Consider the following 27,318-nt stretch of genomic DNA (forward strand, 5'->3'; position numbering starts at 1 on the left):
AGAGTCCCTGGCATAGCTGCCTGATCATTTCATTGCATGTCCAACTATCCAGTTAGCCATCAGTGAGCTGAATGGAGAAAAAAAATATTCTTGGCTCCACTATTTAAGGCTGACAAGTAATCCAGGCACATTATAAACAAACAAACAAACGAGCACTTTAGCACATCCTCAGCTGAAATGCAAATCCATTCAACCCACATCTGGGTACACACACAATAGGTTCCATGAATTAGCCCGCAGTCTGCCTTCTTTCCATTGAAATCCACTGTTTCTTTTCTCCCTCTTCTGTGTTATATCAAAACTATTGTTTCTGTTACTTGATGGTCTGGCAGTCATAAGGACCTTCAGCAGAAAAATGGCAGCGTTTGCCAAGGTCAGTAAATATGACTTCAGTGATCGGAAGATACTCCCTGGGTGCATGCACATTGCAGAAGGTTTACCTCCTTTTCAACATTTTGAAGTATTGAATATATGGCAAGATGGGAAAGGGTCCCAGGACATGTTCTGAAGGTATATGAGGCCGCCACTTTGATAAAGCTAAGTGGGCCTGGGTCTGGTAAGTGCCTCGATCGGTGGCCCTCTGGGAACCACATGGATCTCACCCTGGGTTCAGTGATGGAGGAAAGGCTATCAATGTCAGAAAATAAACGCATACATGAATATAGGTGAGGTGAAGTGTGGTTCCTCTTCATACACTTGCAGCCTGCATTGCACTAGGGAAGTATTTCAGCTCAATGGACCAAGGTGAAAGACCAGTAGATTTACCTCTGAATATAGTAAGTTTATTCTGGCTGGTAACCTGTTCCATTTTCATCTCTGCAGTGAGGCTTCATGACAGCATATCAGAGGAGGCACACCACTACCTGATATTTGACCTGTAAGTAATGGCAGGACATGAATCAATCTTCATATGCACGTTAAGTACTCTGTGAATCACTATCTCTCCACCATCTCAGGACACACACACACACAGTCTGAGAGCTACTCAGTCCAAAGTGGACTTTGATAATAGAGTTTCTCCACCCACCTACTGAAAGGTGAATGTGGTGTGATAGAGACATTTTTCCACATGCCTCATGCACACATTTTCTGTCTCTCTACCATCACGAGGCAAACAGATATTTTGGAATGAGTCAAAGCCCTGCAAAACCCATTTGACAAGAGACAAATAAATTGGTATGTAGGACATCACAGACTACAATGGCTCTGCCAAACAACCTTCAACTTCCTTAAAAGTTGTCTCCAGGTTAAGTTGGTGCCCTATCACAGTTGGATATCAGTGTTGGGTAGCTTGTGTCCAACCCTTTTAGAAAGCAGAGCAGCTAAGTGGCTTGAATTTCACAAAGCGTTTTGCAGCATCCAGCTTTAAGAGAATTAGCACTGCTCTTTATGCAGATCAGCCCTTCAAGCTTCTTAGAGCAACAATTAGCATATTGAATGTGAAGTCCCTGGAGGACCAGCTGCTATTTCACTGTTCTCCAAGTCCTTTAAGAGATCCTGCCTGGCGCTGTAGTTTTTCTTTGTTACTCCTTTGAGACAGAGGGGTCTGGCATCCGAGACAGCGCTGATACATTTCCTGTTCCAACCTGTTCCTTCTCAGGCTGCTCTTAATTTCTCCTTCCTATCCAGCAAGCAAAATCACAGTAGGAATGCTCCACTTAGAAATTCTAAGAAGGCTGGCAAGGAAGTAGTGAGGTTGGCAAGGTCACTTGAGAGGGGATTGCTGTTCTGCATGCTTAGCATAGGGCCCACACGAGGCAAGATATTAAGATAACAAAGGGGAAATGGTGATAGCCCACTTCATCATTTCCTCCAGAATTACAGTCCTACAGTTTGCAGAATGAGTCAAAAAATCTGATAGGGTGAATAGCACTGCTAGCTATGGTAGAACAATAGAATTATAGAACTGTAAAATTTCAAGGGACCACAAGGGTCATCTAATCCAACCCTCTGCAATGCAGAAATCTCAACTAAAGCACCCATGGCAGATGTCCATCCAACCTCTGCTTAAAACCCCCCAAGAAAGAAGAGCCCACCACTTTTCCAGGGAGTCCGTTCCACTGCCAAACATCTCTTACTATCACATTGCCACTAATACCCCAGTGTATGCAGAACTGCATTGCAAAATTCAGAGAAGTGTACATTTCAAAGGATGGTTTTTTGTTTTGTGTGTTACTTGGGAAAGTGCGGGTTTGGCACACTCTCCCCTTTAAATGTGAACTGCCTTGACTTTCTCCTCCATCCCTTTCAGCAGGAGGATGTCTGGAGTTGGGACTGATTCCTCTTTAATTTCTTCACAGGGTGACAGGCGGAGAACTGTTTGAGGACATCGTTGCTAGAGAATACTATAGTGAAGCAGATGCCAGGTGGGTATGGGGGAAAGAATAAAGTGCCAGGAAAAACTGTACAACACTTCATCTCTGAGGCTGGCAGGCAACAGGGCTGAGAACCTGCTGCTATCTCTGTCTCTGTCACCAATTAGTTTTGCCTTCTAATCTTTTTGTATTGCTATGCTATGCTTCCTGTCATGTAAGCAGGCAGTGTCCAATAACAATACAAAATACAGTGCATATTCAGAGTGTGTGTGTCCGTGTGTTTGTGTACATATATGCAGTATAGATACAATAAAATTAAAATCCAAAGGCAGCCAGTAGTCCAGATAAAAGTAAGATTCATAATGACAGACATCAAGGGCCAGCAAAGGTACATGAAAAAGTACTGGTGTGTGCCTTGTTTTGGGGTGGGAGTGGAGTCATTGCAGCTGCCCATACAGTCACAATATAGGCACAATCTGTGATACAGTGTGATTCTAGGTGAGGGACTGGGAACTGATGGCTCACGGGCTGCATCTGGCCCATGAAACCTCCTTAACCAGCCCTTCTTGGCCCTGCTCCCTCCTTCTTGATATGGGCAGCTGCAGTGGGAGCAGCTATACAAACAGACACTGCAACTGCCCTTTTCACTCTGATCTCAGGCAAATCTGCTCCCTTTTCAGCACTGGCAGCCTCTGTCTTTCCCTGGTCCTTTCCCAGTGCTTGGGAAATACAGTGGAAAGTGAAAAATGGCACTTGTTTTGATGCAGTGCCATCTAACCTCTGCACAAATGTATCAGGACAAATGCTCATCAAATAACCAGCATTGTAGGACAAATGCTCATCAAATAACCAGCATTGTAGGACAAATGCTCATCAAATAACCAGCTCTGCGAATAAATCAGGATGCATCCTCAACAAGCAGGTTGCCCTGAAATGCCCTTAATTGAAATTTTGCCAGCTTTTAATTTGGATAGTGACTCTTGGGCTGGGGTGGAGGGTGATTCTTTGGCTTTGTGGGACAATGAATTAATCTAGTAAGATGATGATTGCCATGCAAAGATGCTTACTTGAAAATAGGTCACACCAACTTCAACTAGACTTACTTCTGAGTAAGTACGCATAGACTTGCAACCTTAACACCACACACACGCTTACAAGCCCCTGGCATATTAGACTATCAGCTTGGTGTGCTTCTTAGCAAACAGCTTTTATTAAGTTTCCTGTATGCCCAGAACATTATAAACGATTGCTTTATTAGCATCTGCCAAAAATGTAAACAGAGCCATTTCGTTTTGCAGACAGCTGTTCTGGCACCTGGGCCTTCATTTTCTGTTTTCCACATGCCTGCAACATGATGTGTGTGTCTCATCAAGCTGTCGTAGTGAGACCTACCAAGATGATAAAAGTGATCATGAACTTGCCACCCCATCTACTGCCATAATTTCTGTGAGAAACCAATCCGGTGGTTTTTGCTCATTAGCTTTTGCAACATTGCATGCTCATAAAGCAACCAGCTTTTCTCTTTTTTTCCCTCTCACGGAAGAACCTCAATGCCTCCAATAATGCCCTACTGTAATAGAGTTTCAATGGCAATCAGATTACAATGGCTATTTCATTTCCTGTCCCGTTGGTAAGCCTGGCTCTGCAGAGAAAGGCACCGAGCCATTCTTCATGGCTGCTAGCAGGAAAGGGGAATGGGGAAATAGGAAATGGCAAAAAGATAGCAGTGCAGACAGGACACTGCTGGGAAACTTTGCCTCAAGCCATCTCCTAACCCCTTCCAAGGTAATGTGATTGTGTTTCCTCTCTCTAGTCACTGCATTCAACAGATCCTGGAAGCTGTCTTACATTGCCACCAGATGGGTGTGGTGCACCGGGATTTAAAGGTAAAATATTTATAAACTGTAAGACTAAAAGTGTATCCCTTCTGCAGCCCACTCCTACACCCAACATACCCAGGTTAACTTACTTTGATAGAAAGTAGATGATAGCATATCTTCGATAGAAATAGAATTGTTAAGTGGTTGAAGTCTGTAGATTTCATAGGTCCTAGTTTTCACAGACGTAGCAAACTTTTGGAGCTGTATGAACTTCTAATTACATTGGACTGAATGCTCCTCCTCTGAAAACAAATCCCTGTCTATAGAAAACTAGCATATCAGGGAGAAGGCTTGATTAAAATCCTTCTTGCTGATACCCTGCTTTCTGTAAGGAGGGACTTTTTTGGTACTATGAAGGAACATTCAATCATGTGAAACCTCCCCTCAGCCTGAAATGATACAGGTGGCCACCTCCAGTTTTAAATCTGCCTTCCTAATTAAGCCAGCTGTAAAATGTAAGTGTATCCAAGAATACTTCAAGCTATGGGTGCTCTAAGCCAAAGGTAGGGTTGGAAAGATCTGTCGGTTTTTGTTTTCTCCGTTTCTCATTTTCTCAATCTTAAATTCAGTTTCCCACATTTCTGCAGTTGCTCATGAGCCAAATGAGTACCACGTGGCATGGTCAGAATCTGGCCAAAAGATGCTAGCTGAGGCATATCACCATCCTAGTATTCCACCTCCCACTCCAAATAAGATTTTTTTTCTCATTTGGACATAAGCAGTAGTCAGAAGATTCAGTCTGTTTTGTGTCTCACTGGGGGAAAACCAACAGACTACAAGTAGCTTGTACCTGGGACTCAATAAGAAACCAGGGGGCGTTTTTTTGCTGTTTGCCTTGGGATTACTGAGCCAGCCAGCTGCTTCCTTGCTGGCGACTACTATTGTAAGCATGCAACTTGATGATAATTCTCTATAGTGGATGCACTAATAACATGGTTGCTGAATGTGATCTGGGAGTCAGGCAGCCGAGCAGAGAAGAAAACCTGATCCATGTTTCTTCAATCAGTGCTGTTGGCAATCCTAGGTCCTGAGGTGCAGCTGACAGCCCTGTTAGTACACTGTTGTCTGCCAAAACAGCCAGCCATATGAGCTACCTCTTCACTAATTAGGGAGTTGTTCTGTCTGTGGGCTGGCTTATTATGGGATGGGAGCTCACCATGCACGCAAAATTTTCACAGCATGCATGCCATGTTGTTGGCATCATATCCCGCCCACAGTTTAATCCTTTCCAGGGAAAATCCAGTAAGTTTTTAAAACCCATTTGTGACATGTGAACGTTGGACCATTCTAGGGGATGCAGCGCCCAGGAAAAACCACACCCTTTGGCTCTCCCCATTGCCTTCATCTCCCTTTTGCCTCTGCCACCTCCTTCACCACCTCCCTCCCTCCCTTGCTCTAGGAAGGGAGGAAGTGGAGAAGGTACCCAGCTGGGTGGAAGGTAGCTGGGCTGGCCAGGCATTCAAGCATGCTGACTGTGTGGCTGCCACCATCAAGTACAGGGCATCCAACATTCAGTACCTGGGGCAGTTGCCCCTAGAGACAGCCCTTCCTGAATGTCCTGTTTCCAAATCCTTGTCCGCACCTGCAATCACCACCATAAGTGATTCCTTTGCATGTTGCTTTAAGAAACACACGTTTCATTTCTGTTATTTCGCTGCTTCTTCTCCCTCCTCCAGAATACACGTCACCCTTTATATTTCTCCCACCTACTGAAGTGCTGCTTAACTCCCTGCTCGCACTCATTACCAAGAAAAATGGCCCACGCAGCCATGTGACAGGGCTCCCGCTAAGTGGCCAGGAGAGAACAGAAGCTGGTACATAAGAAGAAACTTGCTGGGTTAGACCAAAAGCATCCATAGCTCAACATCCTGTTTTCCACAGTGCTAAGCCCATAAATAGGACACAGGCCCCTCCTCTGGTTGTTCCCCACCAATTAGAGTTCAGACAGATACTACTGCTTCTGATCCTGGAATCAGCGTATATAGTGAGCATAACTAGTAGCCATTGGTGACAGTAGGCTTCTAGGGGGATTTTTTGCCCCATGTTGCATCACTTTATACTCACTTGGAACTGCAGTTGCTGTTTGGTCACCCATTCACTTGGTTTGGAGAGCTCTGAGCATTCAAGTTTTGTTTTAATTCACACTGAAGCACCCTGGGCTTGATGTTTAGTGCTTGAATGTACAAGTGAAAGTCCAGGAAGCAGTCTTGAGGGAAATAAATAATGTTGCATACCACGCCTTACCATGGTGAGGGGAGTGGGGTACATAGGTATCTGCATTTCTGCTGAGCGTGGGGCAGAGAGAGGAGGGCTGCACCATAGACTAAGGTTACAAGATTTTTTTGCAATGAATCCAGGGACACTTTTCAACTTCCTACTAAATAGATGGATTTTGTCAGGGGGCTGATTTGTAAATCCGGGAACTGTCCCCGGGAAATGGGGATGTCTGGTAACCTTACCACAGACATGCTTTCTAACCAGCATGGTTATAATTGAAAATGTGCAGGTGGTATTTTTTAAAGACTCAGAAATTAGAAGAGGGCTAAGCAGATTTGACAGGTACTTCAGAGTTGTGCTTCTGTATGTTTATCCTCTAACCGATTCCTCCCATAGCCGGAGAACCTCCTGCTGGCATCCAAACTGAAGGGAGCTGCTGTAAAACTGGCTGACTTTGGCCTTGCCATTGAAGTGGAAGGGGAGCAGCAGGCTTGGTTTGGTGAGTGGGGGAAAGTTGGGTGTCATGGGTGTAACGCTTCTGTGGTTCTAGTTACGCTCCTGTAACAAGGGACTCAACTGCTGTGAATATTTTAAGGATCTTAGGAACTTAAGCCAAGTATGGTGTACATGTCTGTTGTATAAGCTTTAGAAACCATAAACATGGTGATTATTCTGCTGCAGAGTATGTGTATGACAGTGGTTAGTACTTCAGGAAAAAAACCCAAATAACCACCAACCAAAACATATTCTCCTTTTTTTGAATATTTTAGAACTATCACTACACAGAGAGGTGGGGGTCATAGATGCTAGGAGTTGTAGTACAACAACATCTGTAGGACCACAAGTTAGCCACGCTTGCCTTAAGCATGGTTTGTGTTATTTTTCTTCTATGGACACTCTGGTTTGGATCACATCAAAGGTATACCTGATATGTGTTGCTTGCCATTAAAGATCCGGAAAGCTATATAATTGCACTATCCTGTAAATCTGCTAGGTGAGGTTTGATAATCTCTGTTGTAGATTGTTGTTGTTGTTTAGTCGTTTAGTCGTGTCCGACTCTTCGTGACCCCATGGACCAGAGCACGCCAGGCACTCCTGTCTTGCACTGCCTCCCGCAGTTTGGTCAAACTCATGTTCGTAGCTTCGAGAACACTGTCCAACCATCTTGTCCTCTGTCGTCCCCTTCTCCTAGTGCCCTCAATCTTTCCCAACATCAGGGTCTTTTCCAAGGATTCTTCTCTTCTCATGAGGTGGCCAAAGTATTGGAGCCTCAGCTTCACGATCTGTCCTTCCAGGGAGCACTCAGGGCTGATTTCCTTAAGAATGGATAGGTTTGATCTTCTTGCAGTCCATGGGACTCTCAAGAGTCTCCTCCAGCACCATAATTCAAAAGCATCAATTCTTCGGCGATCAGCCTTCTTTATGGTCCAACTCTCACTTCCATACATCACTACTGGGAAAACCATAGCTTTAACTATACGGACCTTTGTCGGCAAGGTGATGTCTCTGCTTTTTAAGATGCTGTCTAGGTTTGTCATTGCTTTTCTCCCAAGAAGCAGGCGTCTTTTAATTTCGTGACTGCTGTCACCATCTGCAGTGATCAAGGAGCCCAAGAAAGTAAAATCTCTCACTGCCTCCATTTCTTCCCCTTCTATTTGCCAGGAGGTGATGGGACCAGTGGCCATGATCTTGGTTTTTTTGATGTTGAGCTTCAGACCATATTTTGCGCTCTCCTCTTTCACCCTCATTAAAAGGTTCTTTAAATCCTCCTCGCTTTCTGCCATCAAGGTTGTGTCATCTGCATATCTGAGGTTGTTGATATTTCTTCCAGCAATCTTAATTCCGGCTTGGGATTCATCTAGTCCAGCCTTTCGCATGATGAATTCTGCATATAAGTTAAATAAGCAGGGAGACAATATACAACCTTGTCGTACTCCTTTCCCAATTTTGAACCAATCAGTTGTTCCATATCCAGTTCTAACTGTAGCTTCTTGTCCCACATAGAGATTTCTCAGGAGACAGATGAGGTGATCAGGCACTCCCATTTCTTTAAGAACTTGCCATAGTTTGCTGTGGTCGACACAGTCAAAGGCTTTTGCATAGTCAATGAAGCAGAAGTAGACGTTTTTCTGGAACTCTCTAGCTTTCTCCATAATCCAGCGCATGTTTGCTATTTGGTCTCTGGTTCCTCTGCCCTTTCGAAATCCAGCTTGCACTTCTGGGAGTTCTCGGTCCACATACTGCCTAAGCCTGCCTTGTAGAATTTTAAGCATAACCTTGCTAGCGTGTGAAATGAGCGCAATTGTGCGGTAGTTGCAGCATTCTTTGGCACTGCCCTTCTTTGGAATTGGGATGTAGACTGATCTTCTCCAATCCTCTGGCCATTGCTGAGTTTTCCAAACTTGCTGGCATATTGGGTGTAGCACCTTAACAGCATCATCTTTTAAAATTTTAAACAGTTCAGCTGGAATATCATCACTTCCACTGGCCTTGTTATTAGCAATGCTTTCTAAGGCCCATTTGACTTCACTCTCCAAGATGTCTGGCTCAAGGTCAGCAACCACACTACCTGAGGTGTACGAGACCTCCATATCTTTCTGGTATAATTCCTCTGTGTATTCTTGCCACCTCTTCTTGATGTCTTCTGCTTCTGTTAGGTCCTTACCACTTTTGTCCTTGATTATGGTAATCTTTGTACGAAATGTTCCTTTCATATCTCCAATTTTCTTGAACAGATCTCTGGTTTTCCCCCTTCTATTGTTTTCCTCTATTTCTTTGCATTGCTCATTTAAGAAGACCCTCTTGTCTCTCCTTGCTGTTTTTTGGAAATCTGCATTCAGTTTCCTGTATCTTTCCCTATCTCCCTTGCATTTTGCTTGCCTCCTCTCCTCCGCTATTTGTAAGGCCTCGTTGGACAGCCATTTTGCTTTCTTGCATTTCCTTTTCCTTGGGATGGTTTTCATTGCTGCCTCCTGTATAATGTTACGAGCCTCCATCCATAGTTCTTCAGGCACTCTGTCCACCAAATCTAAATCCTTAAACCTGTTCCTCACTTCCACTGTGTATTCATAAGGGATTTGATTCAGATTGTATCTTACTGGCCCAGTGGTTTTTCCTACTTTCTTCAGTTTAAGCTGGAATTTTGCTATAAGAAGCTGATGATCTGAGTTACAGTCAGCTCCAGGTCTTGTTTTTGCTGACTGTATAGAGCTTCTCCATCTTTGGCTGCAGAGAATATAATCAATCTGATTTCGATGCTGTCCATTTGGTGATATCCATGTGTAGAGTCGTCTCTTGTGTTGTTGGAATAGAGTGTTTGTGATGACCAGCTTGTTCTCTTGACAGAACTCTATTAGCCTTTGCCCTGCTTCATTTGTTGACTATGAGGGCCACTCCATTTCTGCTACAGGATTCTTGCCCACAGTAGTAGATATGATAGTCATCCGAACTGAATTCGCCCATTCCCTTCCATTTTAGTTCACTGATGCCCAGGATGTCGATATTTATTCTTGTCATCTCATTTTTGACCACATCCAGCTTACCTCCACTCATGGTTCTTACATTCCAGGTTCCTATGCAATATTTTTCTTTACAGCATCGGACTTTCCTTTCGCTTCCAGGCATATCCGCAACTGAGCGTCCTTTCGGCTTTGGCCCAGCCGCTTCATCAGCTCTGAATCTACTTGTACTTGTCCTCCGCTCTTCCTCAGTAGCATGTTGGACGCCTTCCGACCTGAGGGGCTCATCTTCCAGCGTCATAACTTTTATATGCCTGTTGTCTTTGTCCATGGAGTTTTCTTGGCAGGGATACTGGAGTGGCTTGCCAGTTCCTTCTCCAGGTGGATCACATTTAGTCAAAACTCTCCACTATGACCTGTCCATCTTGGGTGGCCCTGCATGGCATAGCTCATAGCTTCTCTGAGTTATTCAAGCCCCTTCGCCACGACAAGGCATTGATCCATGAAGGGGCTGTTGTAGATAGTCATGCACAATATGTAGAACAGAGAGGGGTTCAAAGTAGCACAGCTGCCTGTTCATGTATCATTCTATTTGTCAATAAAAATATAATGCATGGACCACATTCACAGAATTAGATAATAGAATATTAGAGTTGGAAGGGACCCAAGGATCCAACCCCCTGAAATGCAGGAATCTCAGCTAAAGCATCCATGACAGATGGCCATCCAACCTCTACTTAAAAACCTCCAATGAAGTATATAAATGAGCTTCCTACATCTGCACATTTGTTCTTCTCTTCACACAAATGGGCAAACTAGCCATGAAGCCACAGCTAACTTTAGCTTCCCTGTGACCTAGTTGACATGTGATGCTAATACTATGTCTTAGTATTATGTGTGAACCTTGCCCAATGTCTTAGCCATGGTTTGTTTACTACCAACAAACCATGATCTGAAGCCATGATTTGTCATTGACTTACAAAACTTTAACTATGGCTTGGCATTGTGTGTAAACCCAACACCTTTCCTTAACTATGGTTTGTTTGTCTGCCCCACCCAGGGCACTCACCAAAATACAAAGGCATGGTGTGAGAGCTTGGGAGAAGCAAGTCATGGTTTGTTTGATTTGTCCGTGGGACAACTTGTGCTTAACTTGTAGTTTTTTTTTTAAACAAAGCACAGTTTAAATAAACCATGGCTTAGCATTCTGTGCAAATATGGCATTAGAACCATGAAGCTGTGATTAATGGTTCCCATGAAATAATAATAATAATAATTTATTATTTATACCCCGCCCATCTGGCTGGGTCTCCCCAGCCACTCTGGGCGGCTTCCAACAGAAATATTAAAATACAGTAATTTCTTAAAGAAAGCCAACTTAATCTGGTAGCCACCTTTAAACCTTGCTTCATATACTGACTTACTTAGAAGACATTTGTGTTGTAAAGGGAAGCTATGGTTAACTGCAGCTTCCCAGCTTCTTTCCTTGTACAGCAGGCGTGAAGGGGCTGCATGGAAGTGAATGAGGCTTGTTCATATCTCAGCTTATTAAGCTTCAATTTGATAATCAAAATATGGAACACGATTGCTGCACTTCTAAATGGGATAATGCACCATAATTAATGCAGTGTAAATACATATTAGATAGGAACATGATAACCTGCAGCCGTGTTACAAATATCTGAGGGGGACTCCTGTGGGATCCACTATACACTCCATCTTCCCGGAACACCTGCCTCCCAGAAAGGAGCAAAATGTTTTGCTAAAAGCAACAGGCACCAGCCTATCTGTGCCTGAGTATGGGTGCAATCAGTGAAGTACACTCGGACCAGGAAGCCTTCATTAATTGCAACTGCAGAATCCAGGCATATCAATTACAGTACAATTTTATTACTAATTAGGCGTGGGAGCACATTTGATGTGGTTGATGCATTTGATTATAATCTTGGCCAATGGTAACTAAGAATTTAAGAACCTCTAGGCTAGGAGGAGGAGAAGGAAGGGTCTGAGAGTTATGGTGATGTGGCATTCAAAGTCCCAGTTTTTTCTGGCTTAGGTTAAGGAATTCCTTGCCACGTGTGCGAGATCAAGGTGTGGGGAAGAACAAATGCCAATCATGTTTTCCATGGATTGACGTTTGTTCCGATTCAGCGGTAAACAAAAGACCCATGTTTCCATATATCTGGTCCCTTTGGAACTCCTATATGGCTGACTGGCAGGCTTGGTAAAAAATATTGAGAAATGTTCTAGCCACCTTAGTTCCATAAATAAATAAGCTTTTGGAAACTAAAGGCTGAGAAAGCAAACCCCCAAAACGGCAATCTGTCATGCTTTGTAAGAGGCTGAGTAAATATATTACTGAAAGAAACGGAACACACCAACCATTTGTCGTTTGTTGCCGTTTGTGTGAAAGGTGTGATGATTTTGTGTAGCTGAAATATACAAATATACAAAGCATTTTTAGATCCAGTTGCTCCAATACAGTCTTCAGTTCTAAAAATGCCACCCACCCTGATTTTGACTACGCAGAGTCCCCTGACTTAACTGAGTTATGATGGCCAATATGTTTAGCTAAACTATATTAGTTCTTCTCCCCTGAGGTTTCTTTTACTGAGTTAGTGAAGATACAGTATCTTCAATTTGTTTAGCCATTTAATTGCATTTTCTAAAAAGTCTACTTGGGTACTAGATGTGGTTTAATGAACTCATGATAACTTGCAGCTATAAATGTAGCTTACTAAGGTCATCATAACTTACATTGCTATTTTATCTTTGAGCTGTAGACATAGGCTGTTAAGGGAATCCATTTATAATTTCTCAAACCACAAATACATTTTGGCGGATGCAGTTTGTTAGGGGAGGGGGCATAACTCAGTAGCACAGCACAAACCTTTGCATGCAGAAAGTCCCAAAAGGATCTCAGTAACAAGGCTAGAAGAGATCCTTCTGTTAGCTCAGAAAATGCTGTCCTAGATGGTGCAGCAGCCTATTTTCTGAGGGGCAAACTAGGGCTGCGTAGACACTAGGGGAAAACAAACAGGTCCATTTTGATTTCTCATTTTACAGTGTTAAATTCAATGCTCCACTTTTCTACATCAGTTTACGATTATTATTATTATTATTTAATCCTCACAAAAATTCAACGACCTGTTAGTATGGCTTCTACTATACACCTTTTTATATGGGGCAGGCTTAACTTAGTGCAGTGAGTGGTTCCGCTCCTTAGCAAGCAACCTAATATTCCGTCTTGAAGGTAGGATCTCTCCCATCTGTTCATACCTCCCTTGGTACCTCCAGGAGCTAGGTGATGGAGGGAGTGTCTCTGCCCCCTCTGGAGAGGCAGGGGTAGATCCAACATAGTGAAAGGCATTGCGGAGGTGTCAGAGATAGCTGTGAAGCTGGCCATTGAGTTCTTATGGGGCTGGTTTGGGGGCTCCTCCCCTTTGGACCCAGGTGGCGCTGTGGTTAAACCACAGAGCCTAGGGCTTGCTGATCAGAAGGTCAGCGGTTCGATCCCTGCGACAGGGTGAGCTCCCGTTGCTTGGTCCCAGCTCCTGCCAACCTAGCAGTTCTAAAGCACGTCAAAATGCAAGTAGATAAATAGGAACCGCTACAGTGGGAAGTTAAACAGCGTTTCCATGTGCTGCTCTGGTTTGCCAGAAGCGGCTTTGTCATGCTGGCCACATGACCTGGAAGCTATACACCGGCTCCCTCGGCCAATAATGCGAGATGAGCGCGCAACCCCAGAGTCGGTCACGACTGGACCTAATGGTCAGGGGTCCCTTTACCTTTACCTTTACCCCTTTGGACTATTTTCTAAAGATTATTATTATAATTATTATTTATTGAATTTATATACCGCCCTATACCCAGGAGTCTCAGGGCAGTTCACAGAATAAAATCAAGACATATAACCACAAAATACCTAATGAAAATAAAAACAACAACCCAATACCACCCCCCAAAAGAAAACACATTTTAAAAGGACATAGGACAGGGGTCAGCAAACTTTTTCAGCGGGGGGCATTTTCCACTGTCCCTCAGACCTTCTGGGGAGCCAGACTACATTTTGAAAAACAAACAAATGAATTCCTATGCCCCACAAATAACCCAGAGATGCATTTTAAATACAAGCACACAAGCACACATTCTACTCATGTAAAAACACGCTGATTCCCGGACTATCCGCGGGCTGGATTTAGAAGGCGATTGGGCCAGATCCGGCCCCCCCCCCGGGCCTTAGTTTGCCTAACCATGGCATAGAATGTAAATCGGATCAACCAAATGCCTGGTTAAAGAGGAACGTTTTTTCCTGGTGTATAATGAAGGCACTAGCCGAACCTCCCTGGGGAGAGCATTCCATAGATGAGGAGCCATGGCAGAAAAAGCCCATTCTCATGTTGCCACCCTCCGAACCTCTCAAGGAGGGGGCACACGAAGGAAGGCCTCAGAAGATGATCTCAGGGTCTGGGTAGGTTCATATGGAAAGAGGCGGTCCTGAGCCGTTTAAGGCTTTATAGGTCAAAACCAGCACTTTGAATTGAGCCCGGAATCCAATATCAGGTTACCACAAGACTACCTACACTTTTCTCTTGTGGATGGGCAGTGAGGTTGTGGCAATAGTTCTACAAGCACAGGAAGGCTTGAATCAGAGATGTTAGGAGTGATTTTCAGCAAAGGTGCTCCAGGATAGCATGTATGTATGTATGTATGTATGTATGTATGTATGTATGTATGTATGTATGTATGTATTTGGTGGGAATATTAAAGAGCAATTCTCTTTTCCCATTTGACTGATAGCTGCCTTGTGCTTTTTGCTGCAGACTCTGCTGGACCCCATGATGTGTAACTAGCTGCATATTGTAACTCTTTGCCTTACTAGGTTTTGCAGGTACTCCAGGCTACCTTTCGCCCGAGGTGCTCCGAAAGGACCCCTATGGCAAAGCTGTGGACTTGTGGGCATGTGGTAAGTGAGGTTATGTTTCAAAAGTGGCTAAACAGCAAAATAAAAGTTTTGAGAAATGATATGGATGCTGCTGTGATTCTCTCACCTTCTTTCGTACTGTGTGCAGTTTAGCTTGTTCACAGGGCTTGGTTACCTCTGAGATATGTCAGTGCTGCTGTGTGAACTAGTGTCAGTGGACTGATAAGCTCTACAGGAAACAGAATTCTAGTAGCACATCATGAAAGAGGATGTGAGCAGTCATTGTCATCCTCTGCCATGGGTCAAATGGAAAGCCAGAATTCTTTACCCCCATGCAAGATGTGAGGCAGTGTAGTGCAATGGCTACAGTGCTGTGTGACCTTAGAGCAGTCACCGTCTCTCCACACAGCCTAGCTCACAGGATTGTTGTGATGATAAAATAAGGGAAGCTTTTCGAAGGGAAATATTTTATGCTCCGTTTTTGAATGCAGTTGTAAAAGCACTGGCATGGCTACCTCCCCACTTCAGCGCTCCCTCTAATGGGTTGTTGTCCTTAAAGCTCTTAGTAAAAATAGCAAAGTTGTTCTGGTCAATATGACAAACTCATGTATGAATCTGTGACTCCACAACCATGTGTACTAGAGGAAACCATATAAAAACTGTTTTGTAAGTGATGGACTGAAAATCTTACAACCAAAACCTTACTCCTATGACCTGTGGGAGGAATGGCTAAGAGCTAGCTGAATGAGCTTTTAGCATCCAGGAAGCATTATGCTATAAGGTTTATGGATTTATGGGATTAGCATTCACCAGAGAGTAACTTCTACAAGAGCAATTTGGAGATTAAAAATTGTGTTTCTGGATGTTTGTTAATTTGGAGAGTCCATTATATTCCCCCATCACCATAGCATCAAGGAGTCTCTCATTCATTAATCTATTTATCCTCATCATTCTTTTGAGACTCAGGGAAGTGCTCTTATCCTTACTGTGCAATGAGAAAAGGAAACATAGTAAGCCTAAATCACTTGTGTAACCCAAACAAGTAGTTACGGTAGAGCAGAAAGCGAACGCAGGTGGCCTGAATTAAACTTTATGAATGGGTGTTATTTCAGATGGAATGTGTTCCTCTCTGGCAAAACACCTGGCTTCCTATGGCATGTTTTTTTTTTAAAAAAAAACATTTTATGTGAATAATGAACCACAAAGATCTTCGGAATGGTAGGAACTGAAACTGTGTCCTGGTGTAATGACTTAACATGGGGTCATCCCCTCAGCAGGGCCACTTCTGAAGAATAAGAGTCTTATGTGGAGTCTCAGGCAGTCTCTATGAGAAAGTCTGCTTCTCAACAGTAATATGTTGCTCATCATACAAGTTCAGCGATTATTATTATTATTATTATTATTATTATTATTATTATTATTATTATTTAAATCAAATAGTGCTCTCAAAAAAGGACCAGCCCTCTCATGAGGCCAGATTGTATGTGTATGTTGCCTATTTGGCATGTTGATGCATCAGTGACTCACTTAATTAAACGTTTTACTTTTAGCCTCATTTTTACAGCACACACGTGGAGGGAACAGTTTTTCCTGTGTTGGGATGCAGAATGTTGTAGGAAACAGATGAGGAACATACACCTGATGTTACATTTTCATTCCAAAGGAATCTTTGAGCTCAGATGCAGGGTCTGATGTGTCTGAATATTGCATTACTGCTGCTAGCATAACGGTGCCAATCCTTGCAAAAGTTTGCCAAGACATTTCCAGATGTTCAAAGTTCCACTCCTATATACAAAAAAAAACTATTAGGGTGGAAGAAAATTTCCTGGGCAGCATATATGCAGTACAGAAAGAGAGGGGGCATTGTGCTGTGTGTTGTTGATAAAGAAAGTTCTTCAAAATAATAAACCTCAGGCAGTGTTTTGGGTCGTGATAGTGTGTAAGAGAACAGGTAGAAATGGTAGGTGAGGAAGATAATAGGATTTCTTCCTTGTCCCACCCAAGTTCAACTGTATGAACTGATATGGAGGAAAGACTGGGCTTAAACAAGCTCACAGACAGGCTGCAGTGTTGTGGTTCCTAGATGTTGTTACTTAGCCAGGATGGATGCTGTTCTGGACACTTGACAAGATACTTTTTATTAACTGGATTCAGGGTATCTGACAATTAAGTGGCAAGTGATTTCTTTGTTTGGGACAGAGGGTGCTTCCCTCAGATAACAGTTGATTAGCAGGTCTTGGACAAGAAACGGATTTTTTGCAGTGATGGGGAAACACACTGAAAACTGTGTGTTAACACTTGCTTTGACTCTAACCTACCCACAAGTTAATGAGTGAATGCTAATTAAATAGCCAATTGCTCAATGAGCTGGTCATTTGGAAGTGCCCCCTGTCAGGCAGGTGCTGATGCAAACTGAGGACTCAACCTGAACTATAAAAATGCTCCTACTTACCCTTGACAATTCAGACAAAAAGGAGCCTTTTCACATCCTCTTCAGTTCTGAGTCTCACAGACGGTGTAGGCCCACTGCTCCAGTCTTCTGAGTCACTGAACTAACCCTTTCCCCCACCCGTGTGTGGCTGGAGCTTACATAACAATGCCTGTCCTTGTCTCACACAGGAGTTATTCTGTATATTCTGCTGGTTGGCTATCCTCCTTTCTGGGATGAGGATCAACATCGACTATACCAGCAGATCAAAGCTGGAGCCTATGATGTAAGTGACCCCACTCCCAAACCCTTCATTGTTTTCTCTTCCTTTTTCACATACCATCATTTCTTTAAAGAGTTCTCAACTCTCGCTTTGTTTTGTACACACACAGACACAGAGCACCAGGTCTGAAAGCTTATTTGAGAACCAGTGTGGTGAAGTGGTTAGTAGGTTGGACTCTGAGACCTGGGCTCAAATCCTTATTCACCTGTGAAGCTCCCTGAGTGAACTTGGGCCAGTCTCAGTCTCTTGGCCTAACCTACCTCACAAGTTTGTTGTGAGGAAAAAATATAGTGAGCTAAGTGGGAATATTTATTTTTCTTTTTTTTAAAGGAAATAATTTGTATCTGTTTATTTAATGGGTTTGTATATGACCCTTTACGCAATTGGTTTACAACAGTAAAAGAAAGAAAGAAATCAGAAAAAGCAAATTAAAGCACAGGGCCCCCTAATAAAAGCAGAGGTTTAAATGGTTAAAACTCAAAGCTTAAAAGGCTTGGGAGAATAAAAAGGTATTTTCCTGTTGTTGAAAAGATAGCCAGGTGAGTTTCTCTGGGGAAGGGACTTCCATAACTGACAATTAAAATATCCCTTTCTTTGGTTGCAACTTCTCTCACTTCAGGAACACCCTTGCTGACCTCAGTGTGCAGGCAAGCTTATGTAGGAACAGGTTTTCTTTAGCTACCTGATCCCAAGGCACGCAGAGCTTTTGATAGTGTTGTGAGTTTTGTAGGGGGAGTAGGCTGTATGCCAAGCCCTTTCTAATACTTGCCCCTCTCCTTCTAAATCTTGGAATAGTCAAGCTAGCTTCCTGGTGAGGCAATTGCCTGGGTGATGGGCCATTAAGGGAACTAAGAAAGTGGATCTGGACCAGATGACAAATGGGGCGACCTAGAATGAACATGCAAATTGCAGCCATGCACCTGGCTCTCCTCCAGCTTTACCCACCAAGTGGATGAACACAAAAAATAAAAGTTTACAAAATTCAGTTGTGAAAATCCACACCAAAAAGATACTGTGCAAAGTACTGATAGTTTCTAGCTGCCAGCCTCTTCCACCCCACCCTGTGACAGTTCAAGGGCAAGGGCAAGGCTTCTCCTCAGTGCACACAAAGGCCATGCAACAGGGCTGCTCCGTGGATGTTTTCATTTTTTGCTGTGTGTGTGTTAACAAGCTGGCAAACCTGCAGCTGGATAGCAATTCAGCAGAGAACAGGGTTTGGCAGAGCATTTTCAGCACCTGGCCCCCTCCCAGTGGTCATTCTGTGCTACGTTTACTGCCTTGTATTGACTGGGATTAGCAAGAAATGCACCCAGCCTTGTGAAACTGTTTTTTGTTTTCGTTTTTAAGAAAAGCTGCTGGGTGGAAATCAGTGGCAAAAATATTAACAAACTCTGACAGTATCCTGTGCACGTCAGAGACCATTTCCTACAAAAATGGATGCTTTCCCCCCTTCCCTATCTCAAATCTGCATTATTGTATAGTGTGAAAAAGAGAGTGTGCAAATAGGCCAAACTGCATGGATGATGCAAAAAGGAGGGGGAGCTCCTGATCGTATTGTTATGAGTAGTGCTGTCCCTTTGCTCTTACAGTTTCCTTCTCCCGAGTGGGATACTGTCACTCCTGAAGCAAAAGATCTCATCAATAAAATGTTGACAATCAACCCATCCAAACGTATCACAGCGGCTGAAGCTCTGAAGCACCCATGGATATCAGTAAGTGCAACTGCCCAGATCCCGAGGATTGTCTGGATGAAAAGCAGTTATTTTTTTAGAGGGTCTCAATGGAACAAAATACATTTCAGTTATGTAGCACACATACAACAGAGTAATCCTTTGTTCACATGTTGATTAATAAGCATTGTATCATATGAGCTACATGCCATAGGTATATGCTTATTATGGGCAACTGGCTATGTGGCTCCAAAAAACAACAACGCTGAACCATTTGCTGATGGCACTTACTAAGTGTCTGTGTTCATGCAGTCCACTTACAGCAATCAAGATGGGCTCCCAGGAGGGAAAAACAGCTTCAGAGGAGTGCAAAGCTCATAATTTTTAAAATCACTTTTCCTGTTTTCCACCAGACCTTCAGTACTAGTAATTCTGATCTATAGAAATAACAGTTTGAGATGCACTTTTACTATTTCCACAGCCCTTATTGTAACTCGGCTGTGCTCTTGGAATAAAACTGTTACAGAGGACTTTGACAAGTTTTTTTAAAGAAAAAAACAACTCTAGCTCTCATTCACTCAGAATCAACGAGCCTATATAGGATGCTTCCCCCAAACCCCGCTGCTTATCATTAAAGCAATATCCTCAGTTTATTTCCTGGAACATTTTTTTACTTGTGTACTTCTGTCTATCAAGTGTCGCTGCCACAACTACATAGATTTTTAAACTATGGGTTTCCTCCCTAAAGGGGTGGAACATTTATATTCAGGTCTCTGTTTTGAATGTCCCTTGCGCTCGAAAAGGACAATAGTCTGAGCCATCAGTGCATAAGAGAATCAGACTGGGGAGGGTTACCTAAGTCACCAACAACCTAATGAACCATCTCCAGAATCTCTGGTGTAGCAAAATAAGGGACAAATGAATAAGCAGGAAAACTAGTTTGTACAAACCATTAAAGTTTTATTTGATACTGCTTGGAGAATTCAAACGTATGCCTAATACATGAGTGCACATTCAAGAGACACAGAGATGGTGCAGAGTTTAGACTTGTATGTGTAGCCATGAAATAACCACCCTGCACAAAGGTGTAAGAAGCTGAGAGTTATCTAGGCTAACCCACTGCACAAAGGCTGGAGTCTCCAAATACAGGCTCCCCAAAAGATTTTACTGATCTTACCTGGTTACAGTGGGCAGGGAACAAGTGCTGATTAGGACACATGGGTTCATGCAAACCAAGGAATACCACAAGTAAAAGAAGCCAGGTTGCTTTAAAACAGGGTGTGTGTGTGGGGGGGGGAAGACCTCTCTATTTTCTATTCTCTTCCATTTCTGAGCAATTTTCTTTTTACCTTACAGCACCGTTCCACTGTGGCATCTTGTATGCACAGGCAGGAGACTGTGGACTGCTTGAAGAAGTTCAATGCCAGAAGGAAGCTAAAGGTAATCCATGCCTCTTCTCTGACTTGTAGGTGGTCTTCTAGGAAATGGGTGTACATCACCAGACAGTTTTCCATTTCATCTGCCTTCCTGTGTTCATAAAGGCTTCCAAAGAATGGACTTTCCAAGAAAGCTGTGAGGCTTCCAAGAAATTGGCTTTCAGAATGGCCACCTGTGTGCTGAGAAAGGAAAGGCCTTCCTAGATATCTTAATTAAGTCTTCGGGTCGTATGCACTGAATGACAGGATAAAGTAGAGCAGTGGCTCCCCGCTGCCCCCATTGATTGTTGTTGTATAATTAGATGCTAGTGTCTGCAGAAGGGACAACCCATTTCAGGCTCAGTCGAGCGGTACTAGTGCTGCAGTGCCACCATTTTGTGGCACTTTGATAAAGTCCACTAAAATAATTTTTGATAAGTGAACACTGATTAGACTAAATCCCCCCCTTTTTAAGGATTCTAGGGCAAACTGAAGTTGTTTCCTAGGAATCACTGAATCTGCATTCCTTAAGGGCACTTCCATTGATTTCTATGGAACATCCTTTAAGACAATGAAATTGGGACCAGTGTCCAAATTCACCATTTTCAAATCACTGTCCGCCAGCCCTATGCCCAGGGGGAAAGTTCAGTATCAGCTAAGAAGTTTATTGCCACCATCACCACCTTCCTCCGAGGCCTTGTTGGATATCTACACATGCTGTTATTCTTCCTCTGAATACTGTGCAAGTTTCCAGCCTCAGGGCTGGAGGCTAATAAGATTACTGAGCAGGGAAACAGATAATGATTTGTGTTTACTTTTCCTCCAGTAATCTGTTACTGCTTCAATTATGTTAATGTAATCCTATTATACATGTCCTCTTACTAGCTCATGAAATTGATTGGGAAATTGGGAAATGCTCTGTGTGACCGCACCCACCTACAAAAATGAGGAGAGAGACCAAGAGTATCAAAGAGGCTTAGTCCAGTTGACCTTTTTCACTTCCCCTCTTGAAAAGTTATATTTGGATGGAAGTTTTGAGTCCAGTGCAACCAGCGGGAGTAAATGCTAAGTTCCATCGTGCAGGGTGTATCCGACATGGTGCTTTCTAGTCCCCTAGTGGTACACTTGTTCCACTGGTGAAATGTTTTCCAACTGCACAACGTTGTTGTGGAAGAGAAGGCATTAGCAGGTTGCTTGTAACTTTGTTGCACAGGTTGAACAATCTGCTGCACAACAAGTTTTTACTAGTTCAGCTGTTGCACAGGATTTAACAGCCTCGGTCCAGTATACCTGAAGGAGTGTCTCCACCCCCATCGTTCTGCCTGGACACTGAGGTCCAGCGACGAGGGCCTTCTGGTGGTTCCCTTGCTGCAAGAAGCCAAGTTACAGGGAACCAGGCAGAGGGCCTTCTCAGTAGTGGCACCCGCCCTGTGGAACGCCCTCCCACCAGATGTCAAAGAGAACAACATCTACCAGCCCTGTTTAGGGAAGCTTTTAATGTTTAATAGACCATTGTATTTTAATATTTTGTTGGAAGTCGCCCAGAGTGGCTGGGGAAACCCAGCCAGATGGGCGGGGTATAAATAATAAATTATTATTATTAATATTATTAACTGTTGCACAACATTAAAACTCACCTGCACTTTAGTACAACAAGAGCTCTTGTGCTAGCGGACAGAGAATGTCTGGGTACAGCTCAGCATCTTTATCCAGTGGCAATATCTGTGTCTACACTCCGTTTTTCTTTGACAAAGTAGAAACAGTTTTATGCACAGTACTGCCCCTTCCTTTTGTGAGGTGTTTTCTTTTCCAGTAAGAAAACGGGCAGTCGTAACTGAGAGATAGTCGGTGTTAAATGCTTGGCAAAGGAGAGCAGGGATCTATAACCAGTTCTTTTATTAACTTGCAGAGAATGGCTCTGAAGATGTTACTTCAGTCCTGTACCTTAGTCTTCCCATCTATAAAATGGATGTGAGGAGACCGATCTGCTCTTTGACATCTATGGGACAATATGCTATGTGAGAACAGATACGTGTAGTAATAGTAGTAGAAATAGTGATAGCTGTGGTAGATTTTATTATCAGGTGCTAAAATTGAATTGCTGTTTTAAAACAAACAAACCATGCCATATATATAGATCTGTTTCTAAATGTCCGATATTTTTAAATTTCACAATACAGTATAGCAAGTTTGGGGGTACCATATAGCCATCTGGGGCTTGGGCACAGCTCTAAACAATAGGAAAGCAGGTTATTTTCGGGCAGGGTGGGGGAGTTCTATCGCTGATGTGTCTACTAGAGTCTGCTGCTGCAGCTTCTACGGAGAGATGAGATATAGGGAGTTCCCCTCAAGACACAATGTGAAGCCCTCATCAGTGACTGCTAGAAACTTGCCAGTTGTCCTGGTCTCATCAGAGCGTGGATGTTGCTTGTTCATCAGAGGATGAAATTCCATTAACACTGCAATAAAGGATACTGAGTCTCTATAAGGTGATTATAATAAACCCCTGCTACCATCACTGAGAAACTTGCAGAGTAGTTAAAAATCCCCGAGCCACTATCCAGTGACTTGTTTTCTGCAAACAGTTAGCTATATCTATTAATACCACCTCCAAACTATATTCATCATACCCCTGGAACCATGCCAAAGATCCATCCCTCTTGGAGCCCCAGCCAGCTCCATTTTCCACTAGATGCCTTTTAAGAGGAAGGAGACTAGGGTTGGGGGAAGGGTTGGGCCTGATTCTGAACCCAGTGATGTTTCTTGCTTCCCCGTTTTCTTTTTGTCTTTTGTGTATTTCAGGGTGCAATCCTCACTACAATGCTAGCAACCCGGAATTTTTCTGGTAGGTAACCCAACTCTGTCCAGGACAGTATTGACTTGCTGCCTCTTCATATGTTGGATGTTAGTCATATGTGCTTAATATGACTGGCCAGCATGACAGGCTCCCTAAATCCTGGCTTTTGTTGGAAAAGACTGGGCACAGGGCATTTTAATCCATGGCTCTAAAGCAGGGGCGGAAAACCTCTGACCCTGAAGATGTTTTTGGACAGGACTCCAGTTTCCATCAGCCCCCAAGCAGCAGGGGTGATGGGAGTTGTGGTCCAACAGCAACTGCATCGTCAGAGGTTTCCCCACCCCTGCTATGATAGCATTTTGGAATTCTTCTGCCATTTGTATCTGCGGCTAAACATTAATGCAGGAAAGAAAAAAAAGTGGAGAAGCATTTTAAATTTACATTCTGACCCTTGTTGGTTTGGCATTAATGAAGGTCAATTTGTATTGTGTGTGAAAATGCCTTCAGACCCCTGTCCCAGATTTGCTCAATGCATAAATCCACCTGCTGGGTTTTACTCAGTAGACAAGGCTGCCTATTGGTTGTCTTGAAATTCTAGCATTTCTGCAGCTTCCCTGCAGGTTGCTACTTTCGGCACTGTACAAGCAGATACAATTTGGAAAGCAAGATACTGGGACTGCAGTGGAATCCTATAGGGATGTTCTGACATGCTTAAAAATCCAGGATTGTTGACTTTTGATTTACTAATGAAGATCACATGCTTTGGAGACAGCTTGCATTTTAATATGATGTTTGGGTCTTCCTGGTTGCAGTGCAGTCAGGGGAATAGGGCATTGCAAAGTGTGGATGTGGTTGAACTGATACTGTACTCTTATTTTTCATACTGACACACTGCTAATACTCAGGGGGTTTATTACTAGGTAAATCACAGGCAGCCAACCTGCAGCTTGTCAACCACATGTGCCTTCACTGCTTGTGCCAGCCATGCCAACTGGCCACCTACCCACACTACCACATGAGTCCCTGGGGGCAGTAGGCAGGGTTTCTCATCCCTGGTATAAACCAGCACAACTTAAGGTCTCGCCCCCCCCCCCAATACACCAAAACCTTTTGGATGTTTGGGTTGGTCTGTTTGCACCATGTTCCTATTCTATAACATTCCCCAGATTTCACCATCCTATTGGTCTTACATTTTAGGAAAAGACGATCGACAAATGGACTTGATAAATGCACCAGCAGCCTGCCTCTTAAGTTTGGGCTCCAGCCCAGTTATCGGTTATGCTTGGGAAAGTGGCACAGAATAACTATCTGTGTGTTCCTGTGAATTGCTTCTCAGAAGTAAACTGTGTTTAATGGTGCTTACTCACCTAGAAGAAAGCATGAATAGAATTGCAGCATAGATCAAGTACCTTGGTAAAATAATTTAGTTTGCTAGTGGTGGTGGTGGTGGAGTACTGATGTATGAACGGTCATTTTAAAATTCCCTAAATATTCACGATATGCATTGTCGCTGTCTGCTATGTCAGGAACTTCATCCAAGATTTGTTTCTGCGCACAGCCTCCTTTCATTTCACAGGGCATCTAGCTCAGCAAGGCTTTCCTTGTCGTGGTAGCCTGGAAAGAAAGCACTTGATGTCTTGTAGACCTATTCCTGGAGTATGACTCAAACGTTTGGTGTCCAGACATAGCTCATATATTACTTATTTCAGGAACTTGTGGACCTCAGATGTTGCTGGACCTCCGACCATTGGCCATGTTGGCTGCAGCTGATGAAACCTGGGGTCCAACAAGATCCAGAAAATCTCAGGCTTCCCACCCCAGACCTATTTCCAAAGGTCCCCAAGCAGCACAGTTTGAACGTGGAAAGAATGTATGTTAGAGATGCTACGCTACAGGGTTGACAAGGATTTACTATATGGCTTAATAAGATTCATGCATTCTTCCACTCCATGGGTGGGAGATACTGAGGGATGTTTGCTACTTAAAAGTGAGCACTTCGTAATTTTGAAATTGAAAGAAAACTACTTCTTATGCATAGGACCTCCAACTCTACAGTTCAGCTTTTTACACACACACACACACCGCTCCACTAAGCTCCCCCTCTTTCCTTCCCTCCCCTGGTTTCACGCTGTGATAACTACTCAAAGTGAAAAGCTCACAGTTTGGAGGTAATTATACACAACCAGGACTACAATTGATCGCAGTTAGGTGCACTTAAGCTGCAATCCTATACACAGTTATCTGGGGAGGTGAGGAGTAAGTCCTATTGAGACACGTATGGTTGTGCAGTACTGCACAACTTACTTCTTTCAAGAGGCTTAAGTGTGCACAACTCTGTGCTGGATTGTGGCTTAGTTGTCTACGGCAGAAAGCTGACATCAGTCCTTAACTCAGGCACTGACTCGTGTCTTTTCTCACGTCACATTCATAAATAGTTATTAATCGTTTACCCATAGATCACAAAGAAAATGCTTTGTGACACTTTGCTGGAAAGGCTGCCGTCCCTTCACACAACAGAAGATTCGCAACATCACCTTGATTTGGCAGGATTTTAGATTTTCTTTAAATTATGGATGACCCCCCCAAAAGGCGGGGGCAAGATTTAATCTTCTACTCTGGAGAGGGAGCTATTGTGTGGACCTGCAGCTCCACCCGAAATATACCGTATAGGGAGAGGAGAGATATTAGGGGAGAAGGATTACAAAATTGAGATTGCCTCTTGGAAAATACAGGGGGACAGTTGTTTGTGATTACATTTAATATGTGGCCAAATTATTAGAAGTAGTGTGGCGTGTGGCCCCAGAAACTTGTTCAAAAGGGAAACGTGGCCCTCAAGCTGAAAAAGGTTCCTCATTCCTGCTTCATGTAGGAAATAATGTGCCATCTGTATGTACACAATCACAGCTGATAATAATAAAATATTTGGCCTTCCAACATGGAGTACATGCAACGCTAAACCATAATTGGTTGTGACTTCTTACAGCATGCACATGTGGCAAAGTACACCTATGCAATATACACATGTGACAAACTATGCACGGGCTGCATATTATAAGCTGGAACACTTAGTCACAATGAGCACTTGGATGAAGGGGAAAGGGCTGGGTAGAATTTAAATAAATAAATGCTAAAGTGTAGGGGAAGGTAACATAAGATGCTTAGCTAATGCAGGCTGGTTGCTAATTGAATGGAGTAAACAAGGTCAAATGGGGACATAATTAAATCACTGAGGAAAAATCTAGGAAATTAGGTTGACTGTCTACCATGACACGCTTAGGAAGTTTGTATTTAAAAAATGTGGAGGTGGAGGAGAGTTAACCAGCTGAGACTGCTCTAAAAGTGATAAGGGTTCACCACTGAAATTGAAATCAGGGAATTCAAATATTGATCCTTTATTTAGTTTTCTGTCCTCCATGTTCAGATGTGTGTCCCCCCCCCCAAAAAAAACCAGAGTAGTGATTGTTACTGATGGTAGGGTTATCCGGGTCATCTTTTGCTCAGAAGCCGCAGTCAGGCCAAGCGTGCTTATGCCATGCTTCATATCTCTGTGTTTTATGCATTCAGAATCTATTTGAAGGCAACAGAGGGAAAGGGGGGGGATATGAGTGGGCTGCAGTCCCAGGAGACGAGGCTGGCTCTGGGATAGTCATGGGGGAGGGAGGCATGGGGGAAGATGTCTGCTTTTCATCATTGTCAAAATGTGGGCTGCAGCTGTCAGGATGTCATAATTGTAGCACATGACCCCACCAGCATGGGGGTCTAAAATTAGCGAAAGAGGCAGAGTGTGAGAAAGGCAGGCAGGCAGGCAATTGCACGCTGATCTTATCGTAGTTGAGCCATTAGCGTTCGTATCTGAGACTGCGAAACGGGGCAGGCAAGCCCAGGAGGTGAGGGTGATGGCACAGGGCAGGACTGAATCCCTGTAAGCCAT

General features: G+C 43.4%; 1 protein-coding gene across 1 annotated transcript in view; it reads left to right on the top strand.

Annotated features, from left to right (window-relative positions):
• CAMK2A (calcium/calmodulin dependent protein kinase II alpha) overlaps positions 1–27,318 on the top strand; it is a 114,273-nt gene that overhangs the window by 68,606 nt on the left and 18,349 nt on the right. The window contains exons 4-12 of the mRNA XM_035105659.2: positions 823–877; positions 2,301–2,366; positions 4,129–4,201; positions 6,809–6,911; positions 14,753–14,836; positions 17,414–17,508; positions 19,095–19,217; positions 20,532–20,615; positions 23,393–23,435. Coding sequence (XP_034961550.2) covers positions 823–877; positions 2,301–2,366; positions 4,129–4,201; positions 6,809–6,911; positions 14,753–14,836; positions 17,414–17,508; positions 19,095–19,217; positions 20,532–20,615; positions 23,393–23,435 — 726 coding nt within the window. The remainder of the gene's footprint in view (positions 1–822; positions 878–2,300; positions 2,367–4,128; positions 4,202–6,808; positions 6,912–14,752; positions 14,837–17,413; positions 17,509–19,094; positions 19,218–20,531; positions 20,616–23,392; positions 23,436–27,318) is intronic.

Source organism: Zootoca vivipara, chromosome 2 (genome assembly GCF_963506605.1).
Source record: "Zootoca vivipara chromosome 2, rZooViv1.1, whole genome shotgun sequence".
Classification (NCBI taxonomy): Eukaryota; Metazoa; Chordata; class Lepidosauria; order Squamata; family Lacertidae; genus Zootoca; species Zootoca vivipara.